The sequence below is a fragment of the Coenobita brevimanus genome, chromosome 71 (assembly GCF_032717465.1).
Source record: "Coenobita brevimanus isolate Jiangsu-jjx chromosome 71, ASM3271746v2, whole genome shotgun sequence".
NCBI lineage: Eukaryota > Metazoa > Arthropoda > Malacostraca > Decapoda > Coenobitidae > Coenobita > Coenobita brevimanus.
The window spans coordinates 58,554,589-58,576,569 of NC_137024.1; the positions used below are offsets into that span (position 1 = coordinate 58,554,589).

At 42.3% G+C, this 21,981-nt stretch overlaps 2 protein-coding genes across 2 annotated transcripts; one reads left to right on the forward strand and one right to left on the reverse strand.

The window, feature by feature from the left end:
- Window positions 1-355: 355 nt before the first annotated feature.
- Window positions 356-15,151, forward strand: Chd64 (transgelin calponin-3). The gene is made up of 4 exons (XM_080277918.1): window positions 356-454; window positions 9,297-9,433; window positions 10,288-10,492; window positions 13,983-15,151. Exons 1-4 carry the CDS (start codon window positions 404-406, stop codon window positions 14,151-14,153), a joined length of 564 nt encoding a protein of 187 aa, XP_080134044.1. The 5' UTR covers window positions 356-403; the 3' UTR covers window positions 14,154-15,151.
- Window positions 15,152-16,526: 1,375 nt separating this feature from the next.
- oaf (BRICHOS-like domain-containing protein out at first) lies at window positions 16,527-20,754 on the reverse strand. The gene is made up of 6 exons (XM_080277644.1): window positions 20,572-20,754; window positions 19,726-19,839; window positions 19,261-19,395; window positions 18,707-18,893; window positions 17,833-17,954; window positions 16,527-17,458 (listed from the first exon to the last, which is right to left on the reverse strand). The coding sequence occupies exons 1-6, from the start codon at window positions 20,653-20,655 to the stop codon at window positions 17,300-17,302; spliced, it is 801 nt and encodes a 266-aa protein (XP_080133770.1). The 5' UTR covers window positions 20,656-20,754; the 3' UTR covers window positions 16,527-17,299.
- Window positions 20,755-21,981: the final 1,227 nt, after the last annotated feature.

The following is a 21,981-nucleotide window of genomic DNA, read 5'->3' on the forward strand; positions in this document are numbered from 1 at the left end:
AAAAAAAAAAGTAAAGGGCGGGTGAGGAGATAGGGGGGCGGTAGGAAGGAAAGGGGGGGGGAATGAAAGTGGGAGGTTGCAGAGTTGACGTTGAAAAATTGCATTCGTATGTGCCGAAGTAAATTCAAACATAGAGTTACACGCAGTCTGTTTAGCTCTAGATTCACCAAGCAAATAAAACTAAACATGGCAGTGAAGGGCAAGGCTCAGGAGGGAACAGAAGCGGTGGAGGGGGAATCAAGGTGGGGGATACTGCAAAGGAGGGAGGGGGGAGATGATTTTGAACGGGGGGGGAGGGGGGAGGTTTGGGGGTAAAAAGGCGGGTCCGCGCAGCTCAGCCATCAGTTGCCACCGGACCATCAGTGTGAGTGTACGTCTCCGCTCCTTCAATCCCACCACCACCATGTCTAACCGTGCCGTCAAATCTGGAATCGCTGCTGAGGCCCAGTCGAAGGTGAGGCTACGACAACAAATCCTACGAATTCGTGGGTGTAGGTGTGAGGGGTGGTTTGGTGGAGGCTTCGTGTGCGTGGATCGATTAGGGACCAGAGCAGAAGGGTGATTCACTGTAAGATGTGGATTAGAAGAACAGGGGTCGAGATTTGGAGACATGCTTGGCCTAATTTCTCGGTTGTTTCGAAAATTTACTATTCGAACTTGGTCTCAGGGTGAATTATATGTAATTTGGTATTTTCAGTACGTGTTTCAGTTTGGTATGTCAATTTCTCTTCAGTAAATCATTTGTACTCTAAATTCTGTGACATGACTAAATTTTGTATTAATGTATTTTAGTAGTTTCAGTATTTTGAATTATTAATGACGTATAATCTTTCATCTTTTTTTTTCACAATACCCGCAACTTCCCCATAATATACAATGATAGTTTTTATTGTGATAGTGACGAATGGAAGATTGAATAAGCTGCCGGAATCTCTCCAGTTAGCACATAGATAATAGCCTACGTAAGAGCGAGTTTGACACATAGCCTACCTTATCTTGGCTATTTTATCGCGTGCTGACGTTGCTGACATGTTACTTGCTGATTAGGCAGGATGTTATCAGCATCAGTAATAACGTTAACAGATAAAGATTGACAGGGTGCGTTTTTGTTATTCAAGATGTGGTTTAGATAAAATCGTTTGGAGATAGCAAGAATAGTTACTAAATAGCAAGAATAAAAAAAAAACTTACTAAATAACAAGAATAATAAAAAAAACTTACCAAATAACAAGAATAAAAAAGTAGGGAGAAGGAAACAGGCTGAAAGTGACTTGCAAAATTATCCCATCTAGTGTTTCTCTCTCTCTCTCTCTCTCTCTCTCTCTCTCTCGGATACATTATTCAGCTTTGATGAGGCTTCGAATTGGAGAGGTTAGACCATGAATCTCTTCACCATGATGCGGCTGCAGAGTTAGAAATAGTAGTAGTAATAGTAGTAGTAGTAGTAGTAGTAAAGTAATTGTATTAAAGTTGCTGGAAGAACGACAGAGAGGTTAGTTCATTTTGAGGTGTCCAGACACGCCCAGTTTAAATTCTGAAGGCTGAAGGTCATAGGCAAGGGGAAAGACTGATTAATCCAGAGGAGGCCAGGTGTTTAACTTGAAATAATGGGAATACCAGTTAACTCCATGATTTAAGTAAAAAAGTGAGGGTGATTTGTGTGTGTAGACTGTTGCTACCTGCCCGCCGTAAAGGGGAAGTCAGAGAATTCATGTGTCCATTGTACTAGCTGTAGATGAGAGTCACATTGCTGCGGAGGGAAAGGTGTGGAAAGCTGTGAGGGGAGATGAAAGATTAAAAACGTTTGTCGTAATCTTGTATCGTGGTACTGATGCCCTCAATCCCTTCTGTAACATAACTCCTTTTAATATTCTTGCTGCTTCTACACAGTTTGGTTCACCAGTTAATCCCACAAACCACAGGGGACGCTAGCTACACGCATGCGCTATTTTACTAACTGTGTGATAGTTTTCTAAGCTGAATATGTCTGGCGAATGACGTGCAGGAAGAAGTGTAACATCTCCGGGGTATGAGTCTTGCTATTGATTTTGAAGTTGGAAAAAGATAAGAATGAAATTATTTGTCATGTAGAGCTCCAATGCTAAAAATTCAAACTAAGGAGTGTTGTAACTGACAGGGGAAGGATAGTTGGTGATTGTGGTGGTAACTGGGGTGTGGGGGTGAGGGATGAGCCATGTGGTGTGAGCAACAGTAATTGTCAACTTCCGGTGCTGATGCTGTTATTGGTGGTGATGTCATGCATATTGAACCACTCCTACGTGCACAACCAACTCATTCCCTGGATTAACCACACACACACTCGCGTCTCTAACCCTACACACACACTCGCATCTCTGAAACACACACACACACACACACACACACACACACACACACACACACACACACACACACACACACACACACACACACAATCTCGAACCCTACACACAAACACAATCGCATCTCGAACCCTACACACAAACACACACACACACACACACACACACACACACACACACACACACACACACACACACACACACACAAAATCTCAAACCCTATACACACACACACACACACACTCATCTCGAACCCTACACACACACACATACACGCATCTCGAATCCTACGCACACACACTTGCATCCCTAATTCATTTCCCGCCATGAATCAGCTTTGTAATTTATTCTAGACTTTGATTCAGTTACTAAACCTCGTGCGGGAAAACGAAAATAAATATAAGTAATAATGTAGAACAGAGGGGGGTTAAAACTTTACCTTATAGTAGAATTTAAGAACTATATTTCTCTTGACAAAAACTAATTCAGACTCGATATTCAGATTTACATGTTAACTGCCGCGCAAGTGCATGTTATAAGTAGGCTAGTATAATATAGATTTGATTATTTATTTATTTATGTATTTTTTGAGGTGTGGCATGGTACGATAACTTTCACCTTTATCTAGGTTATCGCCATATATTTTTTCAGCTAGGTAATCAGCCACATTTTCTCAGGCGTGGATGGGACACATTAACAGCGTGCTTTCCACCAACACCAGACTAGTTTGTTACTGAGAGAAATCCGTCAGTGAGAGGGTGAGACTAGCACGTGATATACACTAATGACACGATGACTGGCCCGAAGAAAGATATCGCTGGCATTAAATAGGGAACATCTTAGGTGGCTGCTGGACTAGGGAGGTGCTTTGGTCAACAGGTAACTGATTTTGTAGTTAATTTGGTTTTACAGTCATTTATTTATGGGAGCTAGGGTTAGGACGATGATGCTCTGATGATGATGGTAGTGGTGGTGATGGTGTTAATGATGCTGATGATTGTGATAGGATGACTGATGATAATGGCTCTGATGGTGATGAGAATGATGACGATGATGTATTTAGTTGGTTCATTTGTTCACTTCATGAGATATGGAGGAGGAAGTAAAGGACCATTGCTGCAAAGGGAAGGGTATGAAAGCCAGTTACTGCTCACCTGTTATACTAGCTGATTTCTCTCTCTCTCTCTCTCTCTCTCTCCACACACGAAGGAAGAAAGTGTGTGTGTGTGTGTGTGTGTGTGTGTGTGTGTGTGTGTGTGTGTGTGTGTGTGTGTGTGTGTGTGTGTGTGTGTGTGTCGTACAGCCGCACTCAAAAGTAGGGATACGTATAAACCCGTGATATTCCTAGTAATGTTCAGTGGTGGTAGGATGTAGGCCTGTTCCACTCCTGCCTGGTACACTGATATCGTTGCACCTGGCTTTAGGCGAATTAGTTCAACGCCCCACCAGCATACAGCATTACAGCAGGTAGCAGGAACAGGTGTGTATTCTAACTTATGAACGCGGCTGTGCTTACCGGTATGTATGTGTGCTCAATCCATGAACCAGGTGAATTTGTGCTCACAGGTGTTCGCTGGCGGGGGGGGGGAGGTTGGAGGGAGGGAGGGAGAGGGGGATGGAGGGAAGGAGGGAGGTAAGTTATCTCCATCACTGCAACATATTTTTTTTTAGCTTTTACCGGTTATAATTAATGTTCATATCTTCCCTTGTATGCCAGCTTAATGTCGTGCTGTCTTCAGATTATATTTCTCCCAGGTTAGGTATTACGGTAGGGTGGGGTGAAGGGGAGGGAGGGGAGGGGTGAGGGGGTAAGTTCTCCCTCACCACCAACACTGCACTGGTTTTTTGCTCGTATTACCTTGTTGAAGAAAATATTATCCCCTTCAGTACGATGTCTTTAAAAATGACGGGGTGGATGGTGGGGGAGGGAGTGATGTGAGGGTGGGGGGAGGGGTAGATTCTCCCACACCACCACCATCACTGCTGTGGCACTGGCTTGCTTCACCCTCATGCTAATCCCCTTTAATCAAGCGACACATTTGACCTTTCAGCTTGACTTTATTGTTATATATTTATTTACGGTACCACTGGATGATTATTTTCAGCTACAGAGACGATTGACAGCGACTTAAAAATCTACCTCCATTTACTCCTTCACAAAAGCTGAATAAAATCGTCTGAAGATAGCAAAAATGAAATGGGTCCTGGATTGAAGGGGTTAAGATGAATTTTAATATCTTGACTTCAATGAGGGATTCAGTATTTTTTTCGTCACCTCCAGAAGATTTTTTTTTTATGAAGCTTAGACTGTTCTAGTGGTGGAGGGATTAGTGATGCTGTGTATAAGTTCTCCAGTTCTCTCTCCAGCTGAATATAAGTAGGATGGGGCTAGGAAGCATTTAAAGAGGATGTCATTGTAGTGAGACGTTAAGGTGACTATCCATCGATCCATCTATCTGTCTGTCCATTTGTCTGTCCATCTGTCTATCAGTATTTGTCGGTCTGTACGTGTGTTATCCGGAAATATTATAGGAGCATATATTATAATTGTCATTCATACGGTCATGTAGGTCAGTAGGGTGTGTGTGGTGTGGGTGGGTGGTGTAGGTGGTGGTGATGTGGGTGTTGGTGTTATTAAGGTAAAAGCATGCAGGTTGGTGTTATGTTTTTGTCACATCCGACTCATTACCTCGCAAACTTTATATACTATTATTATTATCAGTGGTGTATAAATTTTTGCTGTGGTTTATAAATTTTGGGAAACGTAAGTCTTCATAGGATTATTTTAAAGTGCAGGACTACATTGCAAAGCGTCAGAAAATGCTCCTTGCAATGATTGGTGAACGGTGTGGCAGTCAGGCAGTCACTCACGGAAGGGTACACGTTTTACTACCAGCGTGGAGTTCTCATCGCATTTACCCCCTCCATAGTGCCGTAAAAGAAAATGAGAAAGGATTTTTATTTCATTATTCATTCATATATTTATATTATGGAACTTGACCATTCTTGATGTTAATTCTTTCAGCTGGACATAATTTTTTTCTTTTTATTTGCTGCTGCGACATAATTCATACTAAGCGCCCTTCCACTTTTTTTTCATAGTGCTGTCTGAACTTAATCTCTGGTGTTGAATCCAGATGAATGACATTGTGGTAAAATGATGATGTGGTAGAATGATGAGGTAAAATGATGTAGAATAGGATGTGGTAGAGTGACCAGAATGACTGTGGTAGTACTAAGATGGTTGCTTCGATGGCTTTTTATTTCGGTGTATTCTTGTTACCGTGAGGCGATTTTGTTCGGCCATTCAGGGATTTATCGAAGTGGAATTAAGATATAGATGTAACTTTTTTTTGTATATTACTATGTGGGGTTGTTCATAATTGTCAGAGAGAGAGAGAGAGAGAAGGGGGGTACTTTTCAGTGTATAATTATGTGCGTACGTGGTGTGTGTAAGGAGTCGGCGCGGCGTCTTGGCAGCAGCCGTACACACACACACACGCAGGTGGTGGGTGTGGTTGTAGTGGTGATGGTGTTGTGGTTATTTGATGGCAGTGGGTGTTTGGTAGTAGTGATGGTGGTGGTTGTAGTGTAATGGCGATGGTGGTGGTTTTAGTATAGTGGTGATGGTGGTGGTTGTACTGTAGCGGTGGTGTAGGTGTGTGGGTGGGTAAGATAAGCAGTGGGCGAGATGGAACCGGTTTGAATGAAGGATGAGTCTGGCGCCGAGTTGCTGTTTCTGCTTATCACTCCGTAGCGTTACTGTGCTAATGTTTGTGTATGTTGTGTGTTTGTGTGTGTGTGTGTGTGTGTGGACTAGTGTGTTTTTGTGGGGGGTATTGATACAGGGGGAGGTGAAAAGACAAAACCATACCACTTTCAGCCACCACTGCCTTCCGTTTCACCATATCTTCCTTTTATCTCGCCACCCCTGCAATAACCAAAGAAAGGCCTTTACTACTAAGAACCCTGTAATTACGTGGGAACCAGGCTTGTTACGCTGGAGAGAAAGGAGACACCCACCAATCCCTCCGACATATAACCGGCAGGAAAAAGAAAGAAAAACAGGCGCGACGCAGTGAATACAATTTCAACATATGGTTGTGAGAGGGAAGAAATGGATGGTGGTAGAGGAGGAAGAGGGGGGTAGTGGTAGAAAAGGAGGAAAGAAAGGAAGGAAGGAGAGAGAGAGGGAGGAAAGGAAGGAGGGGAGAGTTGGGGTGGGGGAATGACGAGAGGTGAGAAAGGGAAGGAGTTGAGTGTTTTGAGAAGAGACGTGAGGTTGGTAAGAAAGGATGAAGGGAGGGAGGGGGTAGGTAAGTGGAGGGAATGGAGTGAGGGAAAGGTAATGAATTGTGAGGAGGGGAGGAAGGAAGGAAGGAGGGATGTTGATGAGGTGGAGGGAAAGGGGATGAGGTTGAGAGAGAAAGGTAAGGATGAAATTGCAGAAGTACCTGGTAATGTAGACGGGTGGAGCGCTTAAAGGAGTGGTAGGGAGAGACGGGAGGGAGGGAAAGAAAGAAGAGACAAGCAGGTGCAAGAAAGGGAGGGGAGGGGAGAAGAGGGAGAGAGACGGAGGGGGATAGGATTCGAGAGATAGCGCGGGGGTCACAGGTAGGGAGGTTGAGAGGGGGGGGGCGGGGAGAAGGTGATAGTAAAGATTTAGTAACGAAGATAGAGATGGGATTGGAGAGATGGACAGACAGATAAGGGAGAGGCTGAGTAAGGTGGAGGGGGCGGGGGAGAGGGATGGGAGGGAGGGAGGAATGGAATGATGGTGGAGAGGGGAGGGGAAAGGGGGAGGCAGGGAAGGGAAGGGCATTGAAGGTGAAGGAGAGGTCGACGAATGGAGATCTTTTGCTTCTTTGATTCCTAACCTCTATCAGTGAATTTTATCTTGACTTTCTTAACAGTGGGGAAGATTCTGACGTGTGGGTGGGGAGGGATGAGGATACGGAAGAGGGGGAGAAGATGATGTTTAGCTGAGAAGGTATCGGTGCAAAACATAGCAGGTGGAGTGCAAGGATGGCTCTGTTTTCTTATTCTTTTCCCCATGATAAGTCGTTCTTGTTACTGCCAGGCGGTTTTGTTTGGGCCCCTCGTTGGTGAAGGGATTGGAAAGTGTGTAGTCTCTAGTGCAAAGGTGCGTTTTGTTATGCATACCGACCTTTATATGAATGAACGAGTTGCATCCTATATGATGGCGTGGTATTGCTGTTGTTGCTGCTGTTAAATGCTTTCCTTCAGTTTGGGAATTGTCTTTAAGTGAATTGATTAACTTTATGAGAGAGAGAGAGAGAGAGAGAGAGAGAGAGAGAGAGACAGGGGTGGTCAAGGGCAGCATGGCTATAGCATGACGTCACCGCTAACTCAACACACCGGCCGGCAACACCATATCACTCCCCCCGTACATTTGTTTTTTTTTTCTCTAACGCCGTCTCTCTCTCTCTCTCTCTCTCTCTCTCACACACACACACACACACACACACACACACACACACACACACACACACACACACACTATATTCTCTTCATTTTATTACCCGGCGGATCTGAACCTGTGACACAACCTCAGTAACAAGTAGTAGTTTCATGAAATTCAGTTGAGCCGCAGTTATGAGGTAGGAATGAATCTCCTTGGTTACTAAGGTTCCTAAGGCCTTCCCATCTAGCCACACCTGGCCATCAAATGAACTGAAAGGGGTTATACTCTCTTCCATACCCCTCACTCTTCCCTTCTTCATCCCTCCCCTCCTCTCACTCCCTCTTCCTACCTCCCCTCGTCCTTTTCCTTCCTCCTTTTCCCTTCTTTATCCCTCCCCTCCTCTCACTCCACCTTCCTACCTCCCCTCTCCCTCTTCCTTCCTCTTCTTTGCTTCCCTCGCTCTTCATTCTTTATGGTCTTCCTCCCCTCACTACCCCTTCCCCAACTCACTCCCTCCTCCTCCCCCACTGTCCTTTCATCCTCCCACACCCCCTTCCCCCTACTCTCCTTTCAACCTCCCACTCCCCCTTCCCCCTACTCTCCTTTCATCCTCCCACTCCCCCTTCCCCACTCGCCTTTCCTCTCCCCTCCTCACTTTCCCTTACAGCCAATACACCATAGGTAGAATGGACTTTTACATGCTAGGTGCAGTCATCAGGCTCAGATTCTCACCTATTTGGGTAGTTCCGGGAGAGAGAGAGAGAGAGAGAGAGAGAGGTCGTATTGTACTGTAAGTGATTTTAGAGATTCCGTAACATTTCTTTCCTAGCGATTTATTTTTCACAATTTTCTAATATGATGGTGTGCATACACAACTCATAAGAAGCCATTTAGTAATTTGAACCCCATTATCATAATTTATGCGCACATCAGTACGATATAACGTACAAATGACAACTGAGAGAGAGAGTGCAGACGAAGCCTTCAATACCAGGCACTCATGGAGGCAGCCTATGATTCACGTATGATAAACATCACAATTGCCTTATCGGGGTCAGATGATCACACTCATTCACCACACCATCACAACAGACAAGCCTTCAGCCTAACCCCCTCCCCTCAGAAATATAAATAAATGCCCGGTTGAAGTGGGCAGTTTCTAGCGGTCCACCAGGCTCACGTCCAGATGAGCCTGGCGTTGCAACGGTGGCTCTTTCTACTCTGAGCTGAAAAGGGTTAACGAGCTTTCTCGGATGAAAAACCATGTATGGCACCTTTTCCTTACCTGTTATTTCTGCAAGATATTTATATATTCTTGGCGCAAAGCATGGACATGTCGGAAGATAAACAACACATTAAGTTTGTAGATGGAGGGATGGAATAGAGAGGTGTAAACTGGGGGGAGGGCATTGAAATGGCAGGGGACATGGAGGGGATTTGTTTGTGGCCACCCCTTACGGAATTAGGGGGTCTGACTGTAGATAGATATGGGAAATGCAAGGGGTGTGTTAACGTGATTTACTCGTCAGGTGGATGCCAAATACAATGAGGAACAGGCGGCTGAGTGTCTTCAGTGGATTGCTGCTGTCACCGGTCAGGACATCGACCAAAGTGGCGGAGCTGACAACTTCTACGAGGTGCTCAAGGATGGAAGCCTTCTTTGCGAGTGAGTGTTCATTTTTCTTTCGGTAATTGTTCTCTATTAACATGTTTTTGCTGCTGCTGCTGCTGCTGTTTTTTTTTTGTTGCTGTGGTCCCAGGCGACTTGAACGCTGTGGACTGGAGACTAAAATTGCCCTTATGCAGTCCACCGTGATCCACCTTCTGTCTGGTTATATACATGCACTGCGGGAAGGTCTGTCTCTCCAGCACCATGTATTCATGATAACTCTCCAGTAACCCCCTCCATCTTGGTAACGTCCTTTACAGATTATTCTTGCATCTGCCAGACTATTTTATTTAGCATGAGAAAGACCACATATTGAAGGGGTTTAGTAAGGCTATACATAATCCCTCCAGTTTGAAAAGTCTAGTGTGTGCTGAACAGTATTCATTTGGCGATGGCAAAAATTAAAGTATTCTTTGGGCTTAGTGGGCCGTGATAAATTGAATAAAATAATCTTACCGTAGCAAGAGCAATGTAGACATTACTGTGTAAGGGAATCAAATACCAAATGTACTGCAGAATGTAGTGGCATGCTGTTGATAGTTAGCTATCAAGTTTGTACTGTCTCTTCTCGTGGTTTTAGAATCTGCCTCACATATCCATAGGTGGGAAAAAAAAAATCAGGATTATGAATGGATCTAAAAAAGAAGAGTTAATAAAATAGCACCTTAAAAATGTTTAGTATCAAAACTGAGTTCTGTACTTGTAGAGAAATTAGGTGTTGATACAGTTTAGAATACAGGAGTGGCAAATGTAGTTCTGTTTGTTGTTATTTGACTAGATACATATATGAGCATTGGGAGAGTCCATTGTAAATACACCTCTGGACTCAGTGTAACCATTTTTTTCTGCAGGGTGATCAACAAGCTTCTACCCGGCCAAATCAAGAAGATCACAAAGTCGACCATGGCATTCAAGTGTATGGAGAACATCAACAACTTTGTGGAGGGCGCCAAGAAGGCTGGAGTGCCGTCCCAGGAGACATTCCAGACAGTCGACCTTTGGGAGAGACAGAATCTCAACTCTGTCGTCATCTGCATCCAGTCACTAGGCAGGAAGGTAAGTTGTGGCAGAAAGAATAGTACTGGACAGGGTGTAGTTGCTTCCCTGCTTATACTTAATTGGTTCATAAATACGCCACAATCAGGCATTCTGATTGGAGATGACACTATATTCTGCTCATTGTCAAATCCATTGTGCATAGGTGTTTTTGGTGGTGGTGTACAGATCATTGCAGTACCAGTTGCTTCTAGTAAAGTCATTAATAGCACTTTCATTAGTCACAAAAAAAGTTGGTAAATGCTTACAAAAATGCTCATATCCAGAAATCTAATTCTATAGTTTGTACGTAGGGAAGCAGCAGCACAGATTACTGATAGAACATGGAATATCATGGAGGATACATAGTGGCCAGAAAGAATACCATAGGTAGTCAGATATAATGGAATTGGAAATATAATAGAAAGAGGTACCAGAGGTAAAGTTCTGCTCAGTACTAAATGTATTTTAATGGTTGACTGGCACACGCCTGACGGGTAGGTGGGTTTACTCTGTATGAAAGGCAGTCGCTTCTTAGTGCTTTGTAATACTACTTTGTCACTGTGGAAGTGACCCATTCCCACCCAGTGCCTAAAGCATGGGTGGAGATGTGGAAAGCTATTTGGAGTGTAGGGTGAAGAGTGCATGTTCAGACTGTGTTGGAGAGAGGGTGGTGATAAGGGTGTAATTGAATGAGTTTGAGAGTGGAAGGAAGCATGATAAGCCAAAAAGATGGATGAACAAAATAAATGAATGTGTAGAAAACAAGGTATAGGAGTTACTGAGGCCGTGAGGCTGAGGAATTGATGGAGGATCCACTCGGCTGGATGAAATACCATATGTAGGGGGGAAATGCATGATTATGGATTTTGCAGCCCTTACTGTATTGACATGATTGCCATAGAAATGCCCATCTGAAGTGTGAAGTGCATCAGTAACGAAAAAGAAAAATATGCTCATGTGGAAAAGCATGTAAGGTTCAGCCAAGATTCCAGGGCCTTCAGTGTGATTTTATTGCCCATTTCACTGGGCATCTTTTATTTTCATAGACTGTAAGTATAATCATCCATCTGTAAGTATAATCATCCCATCTTTAGGTGAGAATAAGGATCAGCATGATTATTATTAGAATAATTTTCGACAAGCATTTACACACTAGACTGACTCTGCTGCTGCACTGTGTGCTTTGCACTTATGGCATGTCCATCACTTTCTGCTTTAACCCATCCTCATTGTGAAAATTATCTGTGGGCAGAGAAACATACCAAACCATTCTCAACTTGAGAATATTAGCTAGATGATGAAGCTGAAGAGCAGACAAGATGAAATAGTTGACAAAAATCCAGAAAAGTGGGAAATTTTGGTACTTAGGTGGGTAGCACATGTAGATAGAAGAGTTTTGATATTGTTCCTTTGCAGTACAGTTAGAAATGCTATACTGCTGGTATTGAACTGAAATAAGGGTTGAAAAGGGACATCATGCATACTGGAAGGTTTGTTTGTTAATCCTTTGAATCTAGTTATGCATTTAGTTATTTATTTTTTATTTTTTTTCATTACCCTTACTTTTATCAGATGATTTTGAGTTTCTGTACCAGCAAGTACAGTACAGTAGCAGCAAGAATACAATGAAAACTGTCATCAGAGTTAAATTCTTAAGAGCAAATTAACATCCATTTACAGTGCTTCTGCAAGATAGGTAGGATTAGCATGCACAGATTTCCCTCGCATGGCCAAAGAAACTGCACCCTGAGACCGCTTTTGTGCAAAATTTCATTTTACATGTGCACTCCCCAATTGGATCAAACCAGCTTTGTTATTGGTCCAGGCTGCAGAATTTTTGAAACTGCCTGTGCTGTGATGTCACGGCAGCCTTCAGGCTCCCACAATCCTCCATCCATCCTTCTACTCCGATTTTGGAACCACGTGTGGAGCAATGACTACAGCCACACTTAATCTGTGCGAAGATGCACTGTGTATCTCTACCATGTAATTGGTTTTACCTGAACATGACCTGTTTCACGGCCCCTATTAACTTTTGTGGTCAATCATGGCGTTATCCACTGGCCAGAAGCGCAAGCTACAGTCCTTAGTTTCAGAGAAGGAAATGTTGCAATGTTTGGATAATGGAAGAGAATCTGCCACATTATCTTCATGTGATGAATGAATCAAGCATAAGAAGAGTGTGGAAATAAGTGAATGTACAGTATAGTGTGTGCTCTAAGATGGGTACGTTAGAAGTTGATGAGGTCTGATGTCCTCTGATCCCTTCCCCTATACAGTATTCAGCAAACTGGCAGTTTTTGTTTGTTAACCCAAGGAATATGGCTTACCCCATGAGAGGCATTCCAGGGTCATGTAACATGCATATTATAAATGATTTTTTCAGTCTTGTATGTGTATTAGGCTATCTGTCAAGTCATACCCACCCAGAAGGGTGAGTCTAGAAACAGAGGAACAGTAGCTACTGTGAAGGAAATTTCCACTCTTCCTGATCTATCTACCATGGTTAGCATCCAAGGAAGGCTCAAACCTATCTAGAAAAAACTTCAAAACTTTGTGCAAAAATTAAGAGCAAGGCCAATAGTGGCTAAGGGAAGAGAAAGAAAGGTGATATAAATTATCAAAAGTAGCACATCACGCTAGTTATGGCTTATTGGACTAATTGGCAATGCTCTCAAGCTTTGACAGGAATTAGTCCTTTTCATGTCTTTGCCTGTATCTCTCAATAGTTGTCTTGCCCTTAGGAATCATACCTCTACTCAATTTGGAGCCATGGAAACTCTTTAGTAGCCAAGTTGGCAATAGGATTGGGGGTTAGTTTACAGTTCACCTTTTTTTAACTGGATCTCCACATACAAGGTATCCACTTGCATGGCATCCTTTGATTAACCAAAAACAGAGTAACCTGTGAGCACACTGTACAGTATTTGCATAAGGCATGCTGTAATTCTTTTATCATAACTTGGCTCAGATTTTTCCTTTTTGAGCTTATTTCACATACTCATCCCTCTGTATGCTTGAGTAAATTGTAATATCATGTGTATTAAATCAGATCACCTGCCTGACCCCAACTTGCTTACTAAAAATCCTGTGACCCCAAACAGACTACAGATATGTTTTGTAAGGGCATAGCCTGCTGTCTAGAGGTAAAGGAGACATAAAGCAGTGACACTAAAGAGACATCAAGCAGTAAGTGGGAAATTATATGGAACCATCCACTTGGCTTTGTTTTTCTGTCACTGGTGTTCCTGTCTGTCCTTAATCATACTCTCATAATCCCTGCATAGTGAGTGCAGCATACACACACACACACACACAGGGATGGCTAGCTGTATGGCAGAAGATAATTTTATGGCATCTTCCACATAACACTTGTGACTTGTCATATTCTGTAACTAAACTTTGTTGCAACCCAACATTCTAGATGGAGAGATGGCAATTTTTAGCCAGTTTAAAGAGAAACGGTTTGGTAACCTGATCTCCACAAATATTCCATGGCTTATTACAGGGTTCCCAGTTTGGTGTTCCTTCCATTGGACCCAAGGAGGCTGAGAAGAATGTGCGGCAGTTTACTGAGGAGCAGCTTCGTGCTGGGGATTCAGTCATCAGCCTGCAGTATGGCTCCAACAAAGGTGCCAACCAGGCCGGCATGTCCTTTGGCAACACTCGCCACATGTAAACAAATGGTGCTCTTGCCTGTCTCGAGTCTGGGTGATGTCCTTTCTTGCTGTTCTCAGAATATCAACCCAGGGAAGGCCTCTCATCCTGAAGGGGTTTATGGCTATATCAAACCCCCACCAGATCAAAGTCTATCCTTAACTGAATAGAATCATATTGAGATGACAAGAACAAAATGAAAGACATCTCCAGGCACTATGGCTTAACCCCTTCAGTCTTGATGACATAGAGGTATTTTCTGTTTTATTCTTGCTATGCCCACATGCATTTAATCAGGTCAGGAGATGCTTTTCAAAATAAGGGGGCTAGATATAGCCTTCATTAACTCCTGTATGACTAGTGAGCTCTCCAAGCTGAATAAAATTAAGTACAGACTGCAGGAAAGAAAAATTTTAAATGAATCACCAGACTGAAGGAGCTGATGTATATCCGAATGCTTTGTATATGCAATGCCAGCGCAAGAAATTCATGGATGGGCAGCAGATATCAGTCTTTGGGTATTATGTTAACATTTTACAGATATATGAATTGTATATAATAATGTTGAATGAAATTTATTTTTAGTAATGTTTAGTTTCTTCAAACACTCTAAAGTCTGCTTAAAATTATAAACAATACAACTTATAATCAACATTATCTCAAGGTTGTTTCCTAAACGTTGACAATTACTATTGACAATATATTACAGATGCAGTTTATCTGTTGAGAGGATAATAATAGTTTTATATTACAGTATAAGAAAACTTTAGATCACTAGCAAGAGTACAATTGTATTGTGTAACTTATAAAACTACCTTACAAATATTTATGGATTATTTATGGCAAAGTATCCCAGTGCATATTTTCATTGTTTTCTTCAAATTTGATGCTCAAGCATCCCTCATACTGTGGAAAAGAATGTCAGATCATTTTCATTCCCTAGTATTAAACCACTTCATCAAACCTGTCACATTCCAAATCCTATGATCTTTATATATAAACAATAAAAATGCTTGTACAGTGGATGTTTAATTCTCCATACATTATATTCTCATGTTTGGACTGCTGTATTATTCTGTTCCAGCTAAGGCCAGTGGATTCCATTCAGCTGATAGCGAGTCAGATGAGTGTGTATTAATTCAGGTAACATTACTTGTCTCATGGTTGGGGCATCTTTAAGTACTGATACTGCTACAGTAAACTGAGGGGAACTGATAAATCTGCTGTACTGCTAACAAATACAATTTAAAAAGCAATTTTTCTGTAACTTGAGGAGGACCTCATAGAAAACCATCACAAAGACATTACCATCTGAAGGTTGAGTAAGGTAGCATCCACAGTCAGAAAAAAAAAACTGAAAATGAACAAACCAAAGTTTGCTCAGCTGAAAGGGCCAAACTCCCACTGCTCATCAAAGCCCCAGGAATCCCGACACCATCTGATAGATAAAAACTCATTCCACACACAGTCTCGTTCACCTATCCAACAGTCAGTCAGTCTGATGACTGTAAGGTTAGAAAGGGATGCCAAACCCTGGTAATACACTACTCCACACAAAATTCATCCAGCCAGCTCAATCCCTTATTTCCACACCTCATCAGCCTCCATAAAAAATAAATATATAAATAAAGTTTTAGAAATTCCATTTACTTAAACTGCAGTATTACCCCCAAATGTTTCATTCCAAGTTCAAATGAATATTCCTGGTAATGACATTACCACTCTTCACATACTTTATCCTGAAAGTTAAGTAATACCCTGAGGTGATGGCAATAAAATTTAGAGTCTAATAATACTTTACCGAAAATTCAACAACAATATGCTGTATAGTACAGTAAACTGTTGTTAACATGGTTTGGATGTGTATAGTACAGCTGCCCACCAATGGTCAGGTGTATGCAAACCAGCTGGAACAATACTCGTACATACATATATACAGCACCTCGATATACGTAATATTGGTGCTTAACAAATTATGGGCTAACCAAACAAAATCCTCATTTAGCCACCAAAAAAGATCCTGTATGTTTGGCACATGTGGCCAACTGTCTAACTGACAGTGTGAGGGTTTGACTTGAGCCATTCAGTCCAGTATTGTGCTTAGCTCACATAAAATTAAAACAATACATGAGCACCGATGGTACTGCATTGTATCTAATGAACTAGGGTAGGTGTATAATGAACCTGGGGTCAGTAAATTAAACTGACTTTTGAACATCAAATATAATGGTCATTAGAATTAATTTCTATTTTATGTCTATTTCCTTACTACAGGAAATGGGGCAAACAAGTTAAAGTATAGCACTCCTCCTAGCTCTGTCCTTTGGTAACTCTCTTAATAATACCTCAAGATCTGAGGTCAGCACACACCACTTCTTTCTTGGTCTACCTCTCAATCAACATCCTGCTGCCCTAATACTACTACACTTCCTCACTCAGCCCTCTGCTTCATCCTTAGAACATGTCCGAAACATCTCAGTCTCTACCTTTCTGATGTTTTCCACTTCCAGTTATCTTTTTAGTTCTGAGGATATCCAATCATCCACCTTTAATCCACATATCCACTGGGTCTTTCTCATGTTGCATCATTCCAGTTTTCATATCCCCTTGTACAACCCAATTTCAGTGCCATGTAGTATGATACTCCTAACATGGCCACCAAACACTGGCCACCCAATGGGTGGATATGGTACGGGAACCAACGTACTACATTATCTGGCTCACCTATAAAGATAACTTGGCTCAAGATTTAACTGGCATCTTATTTAGCTTGATAACAAGTACTGTACACTGTTATACGATATAAAAACCACAGCTAAGCCATAATAAGGTTTAAGCTAGAAAAGTTTCTGATCGACTAGCCATACACATCACAGGAACTGATAATGTATACAATACTTGGTAGCTGATAGAAACATCACAGTGACAAAAGATATTCAACCTGTCTCTTACCAGGTCTATCTGAACCAGATCCACAGATGGAAACTAATAAACATCCATACTGGCAAGTAGTCATACTGGAATGTCGTTTTAACCAGTAACCGTGGAGACTCATTCGTACCTATTAACAAAGGTTCACTGAATATCATGCAACCACGTTTTGGAATTCATGTTGTGTGTGGCCCAGTTCTGTCTGATTAGAACAAACTGACTACAACAGAGGACCATTCACTCATCCCATAAGCAGAGTTGCTGCTGGGCCACGAAGTAAGAGAAGTTGCGACACTTGCGGCAGGTTCTGATCCCACAACGATATGACACGGCCTTACCTGAGTTATCCCGACCCTTGCAGTACTTCAGTCCACATGGGTACCATGCGATGCACACCTGATGGACAGATAACAGGAATATTAAGTATTGGTTTTTCTTTTAATGCAGAAAAAGAATCCAAGAAACAGAGCCTGCCTGACTTGTCCTCTCCAAATTGAAATGAATAAGCAAAAAAAAACAAATTCAAGAATATGGTAGTTCATTTCAAGATACCTGGACACATAACATTTCAAAGACTGGAGCTTATAGGCAGTAGGAAAGACAGACTGATGAAGATACTTCCAGAGCTGACCAGCAGCATACCCAGTACATAAAGGACTGAGAGTACTGGCTGCCTCATACATTAAAGACATGGGAAGAAAAGGCATTAGTGTTGCTGGATGATGCTGTTCATCCACTGTAATGGTGTGGAATCCATCCACTACAGTTACCTGATAGTGACAGACACAGGGTGAGGTGAGGTCAGTACGTGTGGCATCACTGCAGCGGCCCACACCACGCGTTGGCAGGTGGTGTGTAACATCACTCACCAGTGACCAGTCACCATCAAGCTCTGTAACATGAACAGAATTAATGCACAGTTCTGGGACAAACTGATCATACAATGCAATCATTTATATTCTGACAAAGACTGCAATACCTTTCAGCTATGCATAATTATACTGGACGGTTTATTTGACTACCAACCATGGAGACTCATTCCTGCCTTATAAAAGGCTCATCGGATATCACACAACCATAACTGACTTAGTATTCAGGCCGTGGGAGTGATCAAGTTTGCCTGGTAAAAGCACTGACTATATTTGTGCTAAGGGTGTATATTGTTTTTAACTGGAAGTAGGCTGCAACCTTTTTGGGCATAGAATATGCTTGAGGATCTTCAACAAAAACTTATATACATTTCCAGTCTCAAATATGTTATCGGTATGTTAAAATAAACGGTCCTAGTCATACTTAGGGGTTAATCACTGCTATGAATAGTTATTATTTTACTGGGTAAAGCTGGAAAATGAAGAGAGGAAAAAAAGGTCTCTCCACTGCATGACCCAAGGCTCAAGATTATGGTCTGCTGCATATGTGGTGGTGTTGCCAAGGAGAGAAAAGAAAGAGGAGAGACAAGGAGGGAGAAAGGAAAGAAATGATGAGTGATGAGAAAGACTGCTAGCCACTGGCCTAAAGAGTATGACCACTGAGGTCTGTGAGGTGGAAACAAAAGAGAGAAGAGAGGAATAAAGGAATGAAAGAAAGAAAGCAAGAGAAAACAGGGAAGTGGAATGAAAAAGGAGAGAGAGAGAGACCACTTACCTCTGCGTTGTGTAGCCCACAACTTAAGGTCTCGGTCGGCTGCGTATGTGGAAGTTTGTGCGAGGGAGCAGAGGCGTGGCAGGTGTGGAGACAGCAGGCCGGCCCTCGACACTTCCACACTCACATCAAGCTCCACCTCCTCTGTCCCACGATCCTCTTCAGGAACTCGTACTGTACCTGGGTTTTTCTGACAGAAGGAAAGTGGGGTAAGATGGAAAGGAGTTAACTGAGACTGGATTAGGTTGGGTTACTTAGGATTTGGTGGGATAGCATGTCTTGCAATGTGACTTCAGTGCTGCAACCCCCCATCCCCCTTTCAGGAGGTGAGAGGAAGAGGAGGGCAATAAGGTTTGTTGTCCAGGCATCCCTCTCTAGCACCAAGAATGATGATAATTACCATGAATATGACAAAGATGATAAGAGTAAAGATGCTGACTGTAAGTGATGATGAAGATGAGGATGATGGTGACAATAGCGATGATGAGATACTGTAATGATAAAGGCAAAACACACTGATGATGATGATGGTGATGAATACGATGACAGATACCAACCTGTCTGAGCTTTGACATTGCATCCGAGGAGATAAAGTTGTTTTTGAAGAAGCGGAGGACGAAGCACATGACCTGGTACTGACTCTGGCCAAGCTCCTCCTCACCCAGCACAATCACCTTGAAGATCTGAAGTTCCTGGAAGTATCCCACAGTTTGGTATGACTGGGATACAGGGATTTTTTTTTTTTTTTTTTTTTTTTTTTTTTTTCAACTGCCACTATCTGGTGGGTGAATACAGTATGCCAAAACAAAAATCAGATCAAATAATTCCATGCTCCCTCTTCAGAAATCCCTATATTGAGACTGGCCATGGTAAACCTGATGTTTCCTATGAACTAGAAGCTAAACCAGATGCAAAAAACCAGCTAATTACTTTCCAGTGGTTGCCTGAAACTGTTGACAGAAAGGAAATCCAAGACAAGCAATATGGCTTGTAACAATACGCAAGTCTTCTAATGGCTTTACCTGTTTGAAGTCTATGAGCTGTGTGATGTATGTCCCGTCACTCTGCGGAAACTCGAGCAGCACTGAGTCATCCGATATGTTAGCTGTGATTGTTTCCTTAAACACCTCCCCACCCTGGAAACAATGGGCGAATGACATACAAGAAGGCAAGTCCACATAGCCAATCATCTTTTTGTTGGTCATTCTCATTATAAATCAGTTTTTTTTTTTTTATGCTTTTTTGAGGGGGGGGGGAAGAAGTTAAATTACTTTTGGTTTGTTTAGGTTAACTTGGCTGCAAATTTGGGTCTTAAAACTAGGTTGGGTCTGGCACGGCAGGGTTAGAATGACAGGGTGTGGTAGGATGGGTAAGCTGCATAGGATTAAAAAATTGTCTCTCTTCATGTTCCATAATGATATTTAACTTAATTTTTATTGCCAATAAATACCAAAAATATGTTAATAAGCACTTGGTAGGTAACACATCTTAAAATTAACTATCAACTGCATTATGGCAGAAATCACAGGTATGGTAAGAGGTAAAAAAACGGAAACCATCAGAAAAGGGAAATTTGAACCTGAATCTGGCAGGCTACTGGTAAAGCTTAATCCACAACCTTTGTCTGTCAATTACAGTATAGGCTAATGCACAAACTTCGCCATGGAATTCTAAATATTAACAGCAACTTCACACTCTACCACATGGGTCCGTTCATTGTTAAATATCTTGTTAAGGTTCAGTGAGGTTAATATTGGTCAGGCGAGGAGCATAATACCACCTGAAATAATGCATACAATACATAAAAACACCAAAAGGTGCTGAAGAGAAGGGCGAAATGATTCAGTGGGTGTGACATCACCACTGACCTGTGATTTAACATTAACCACCAGCTGACCCGTCACTCCTGCTACACACATAACCACCACAACCATCACCGCCTGGGACCCCATGATGCGTCCCCCAAGGCACCTCTGGCACTAATGGCACCCTGTTAACGACGTAATTAATAACACTGGCACCCTCATTGGCAACTCTTCAATGTTTTGATGTCTGACGATCTGACTGTGCCCAGAGTTACCAAATCTACATTGCTAAACCTGTTATACAGTCGCTGAACACGAAAAAGATTCCAGATAATTGTTGGAGAAGTTTGTAAGGATCTAGAATATTACGAACACATAGGGAGACTCACTAGAATATTGCAGCTATGTCCTTTACCCATATGTGGTTAAATAAATCCATGTCATGCGAAAAGTGCTAATTTCGTGCTAATTTGCCCCATAGGAGTCTTGTAAATTGAAAACTTTTTGTAACAAGATATTTTGAGGAATTTCCTAATAATCTAATGATTTTATACAAGGTTTTACTGATATTTTAGACAGATACTAGTACTTTTTCTCGAGGTGCAGTGGTTTTCCGGAGTATTTGTGCTTAGCGACATCCCAGCGATTATTGTAAGCAAGTTGAACGAGATTTGTGAAGGTTTGGCAACTCTGGGAATAGGAGTGACGGGAAACTTGAAGGAGTGTTTTGTTTCAAGTGAATTTATCTCATATTATGTGTGATAACAGTGGACATGGAGAGAGGACGGCGGTGGAGTTGTGGAAGATGTATGAGAGGAGGAGTAGAGGAACTTGCACCACGGAGGCAGAGCGGCTGACAATGGAAAGGTAAGGTAAGACTGGGAACTTGTCTCATCTATTATAGTCTGTTATTTGGCTTGTTTTGTAATTAAAATAGGGAATTACTTCCTGAAACCTTCCCCATGCTAGTAGTGGCATTGGAATGTGGCAACTCTTCACCCTGCAAACAGCCTTTTACAGTGCCACCTTTGGTTTGTGAAGAATGGGTAGGGTTTTGTCAATAATGAGGGGAAGTGAGCTTGGAAGTGAAAAAGTTACTACATGACAGTATTGTGATACCAACTCTGACGTATGGAAATGAAGCTTGGACGTAGTTGGAAGGACACAAGGCAAGAGTGAGAGCAGTGGAAATGAGTTATTTAAGTGGAGCCTGTGGAGTCACATGGAGAGACAGGCTGACAAATGAGGATATAAAGGAGCGTCGTGATGTGGATGTGGATGTGATAGGAAGCGTTAGGAAGAATACACTGAGGTGGTTTGGCCATGTGGAGAGGATGGAGGGTGAAAGACTAATGAAGAGAGTGTATGTGAGTTAGGTGGAGGGGGGGAGAGGGAGGGATGGGGTGGAGAGGTACCTGGTATATGAGAGAGGGGTGTGTGAGTTGGGAGCAGGGCAGTGAAATGGTGGGGGAC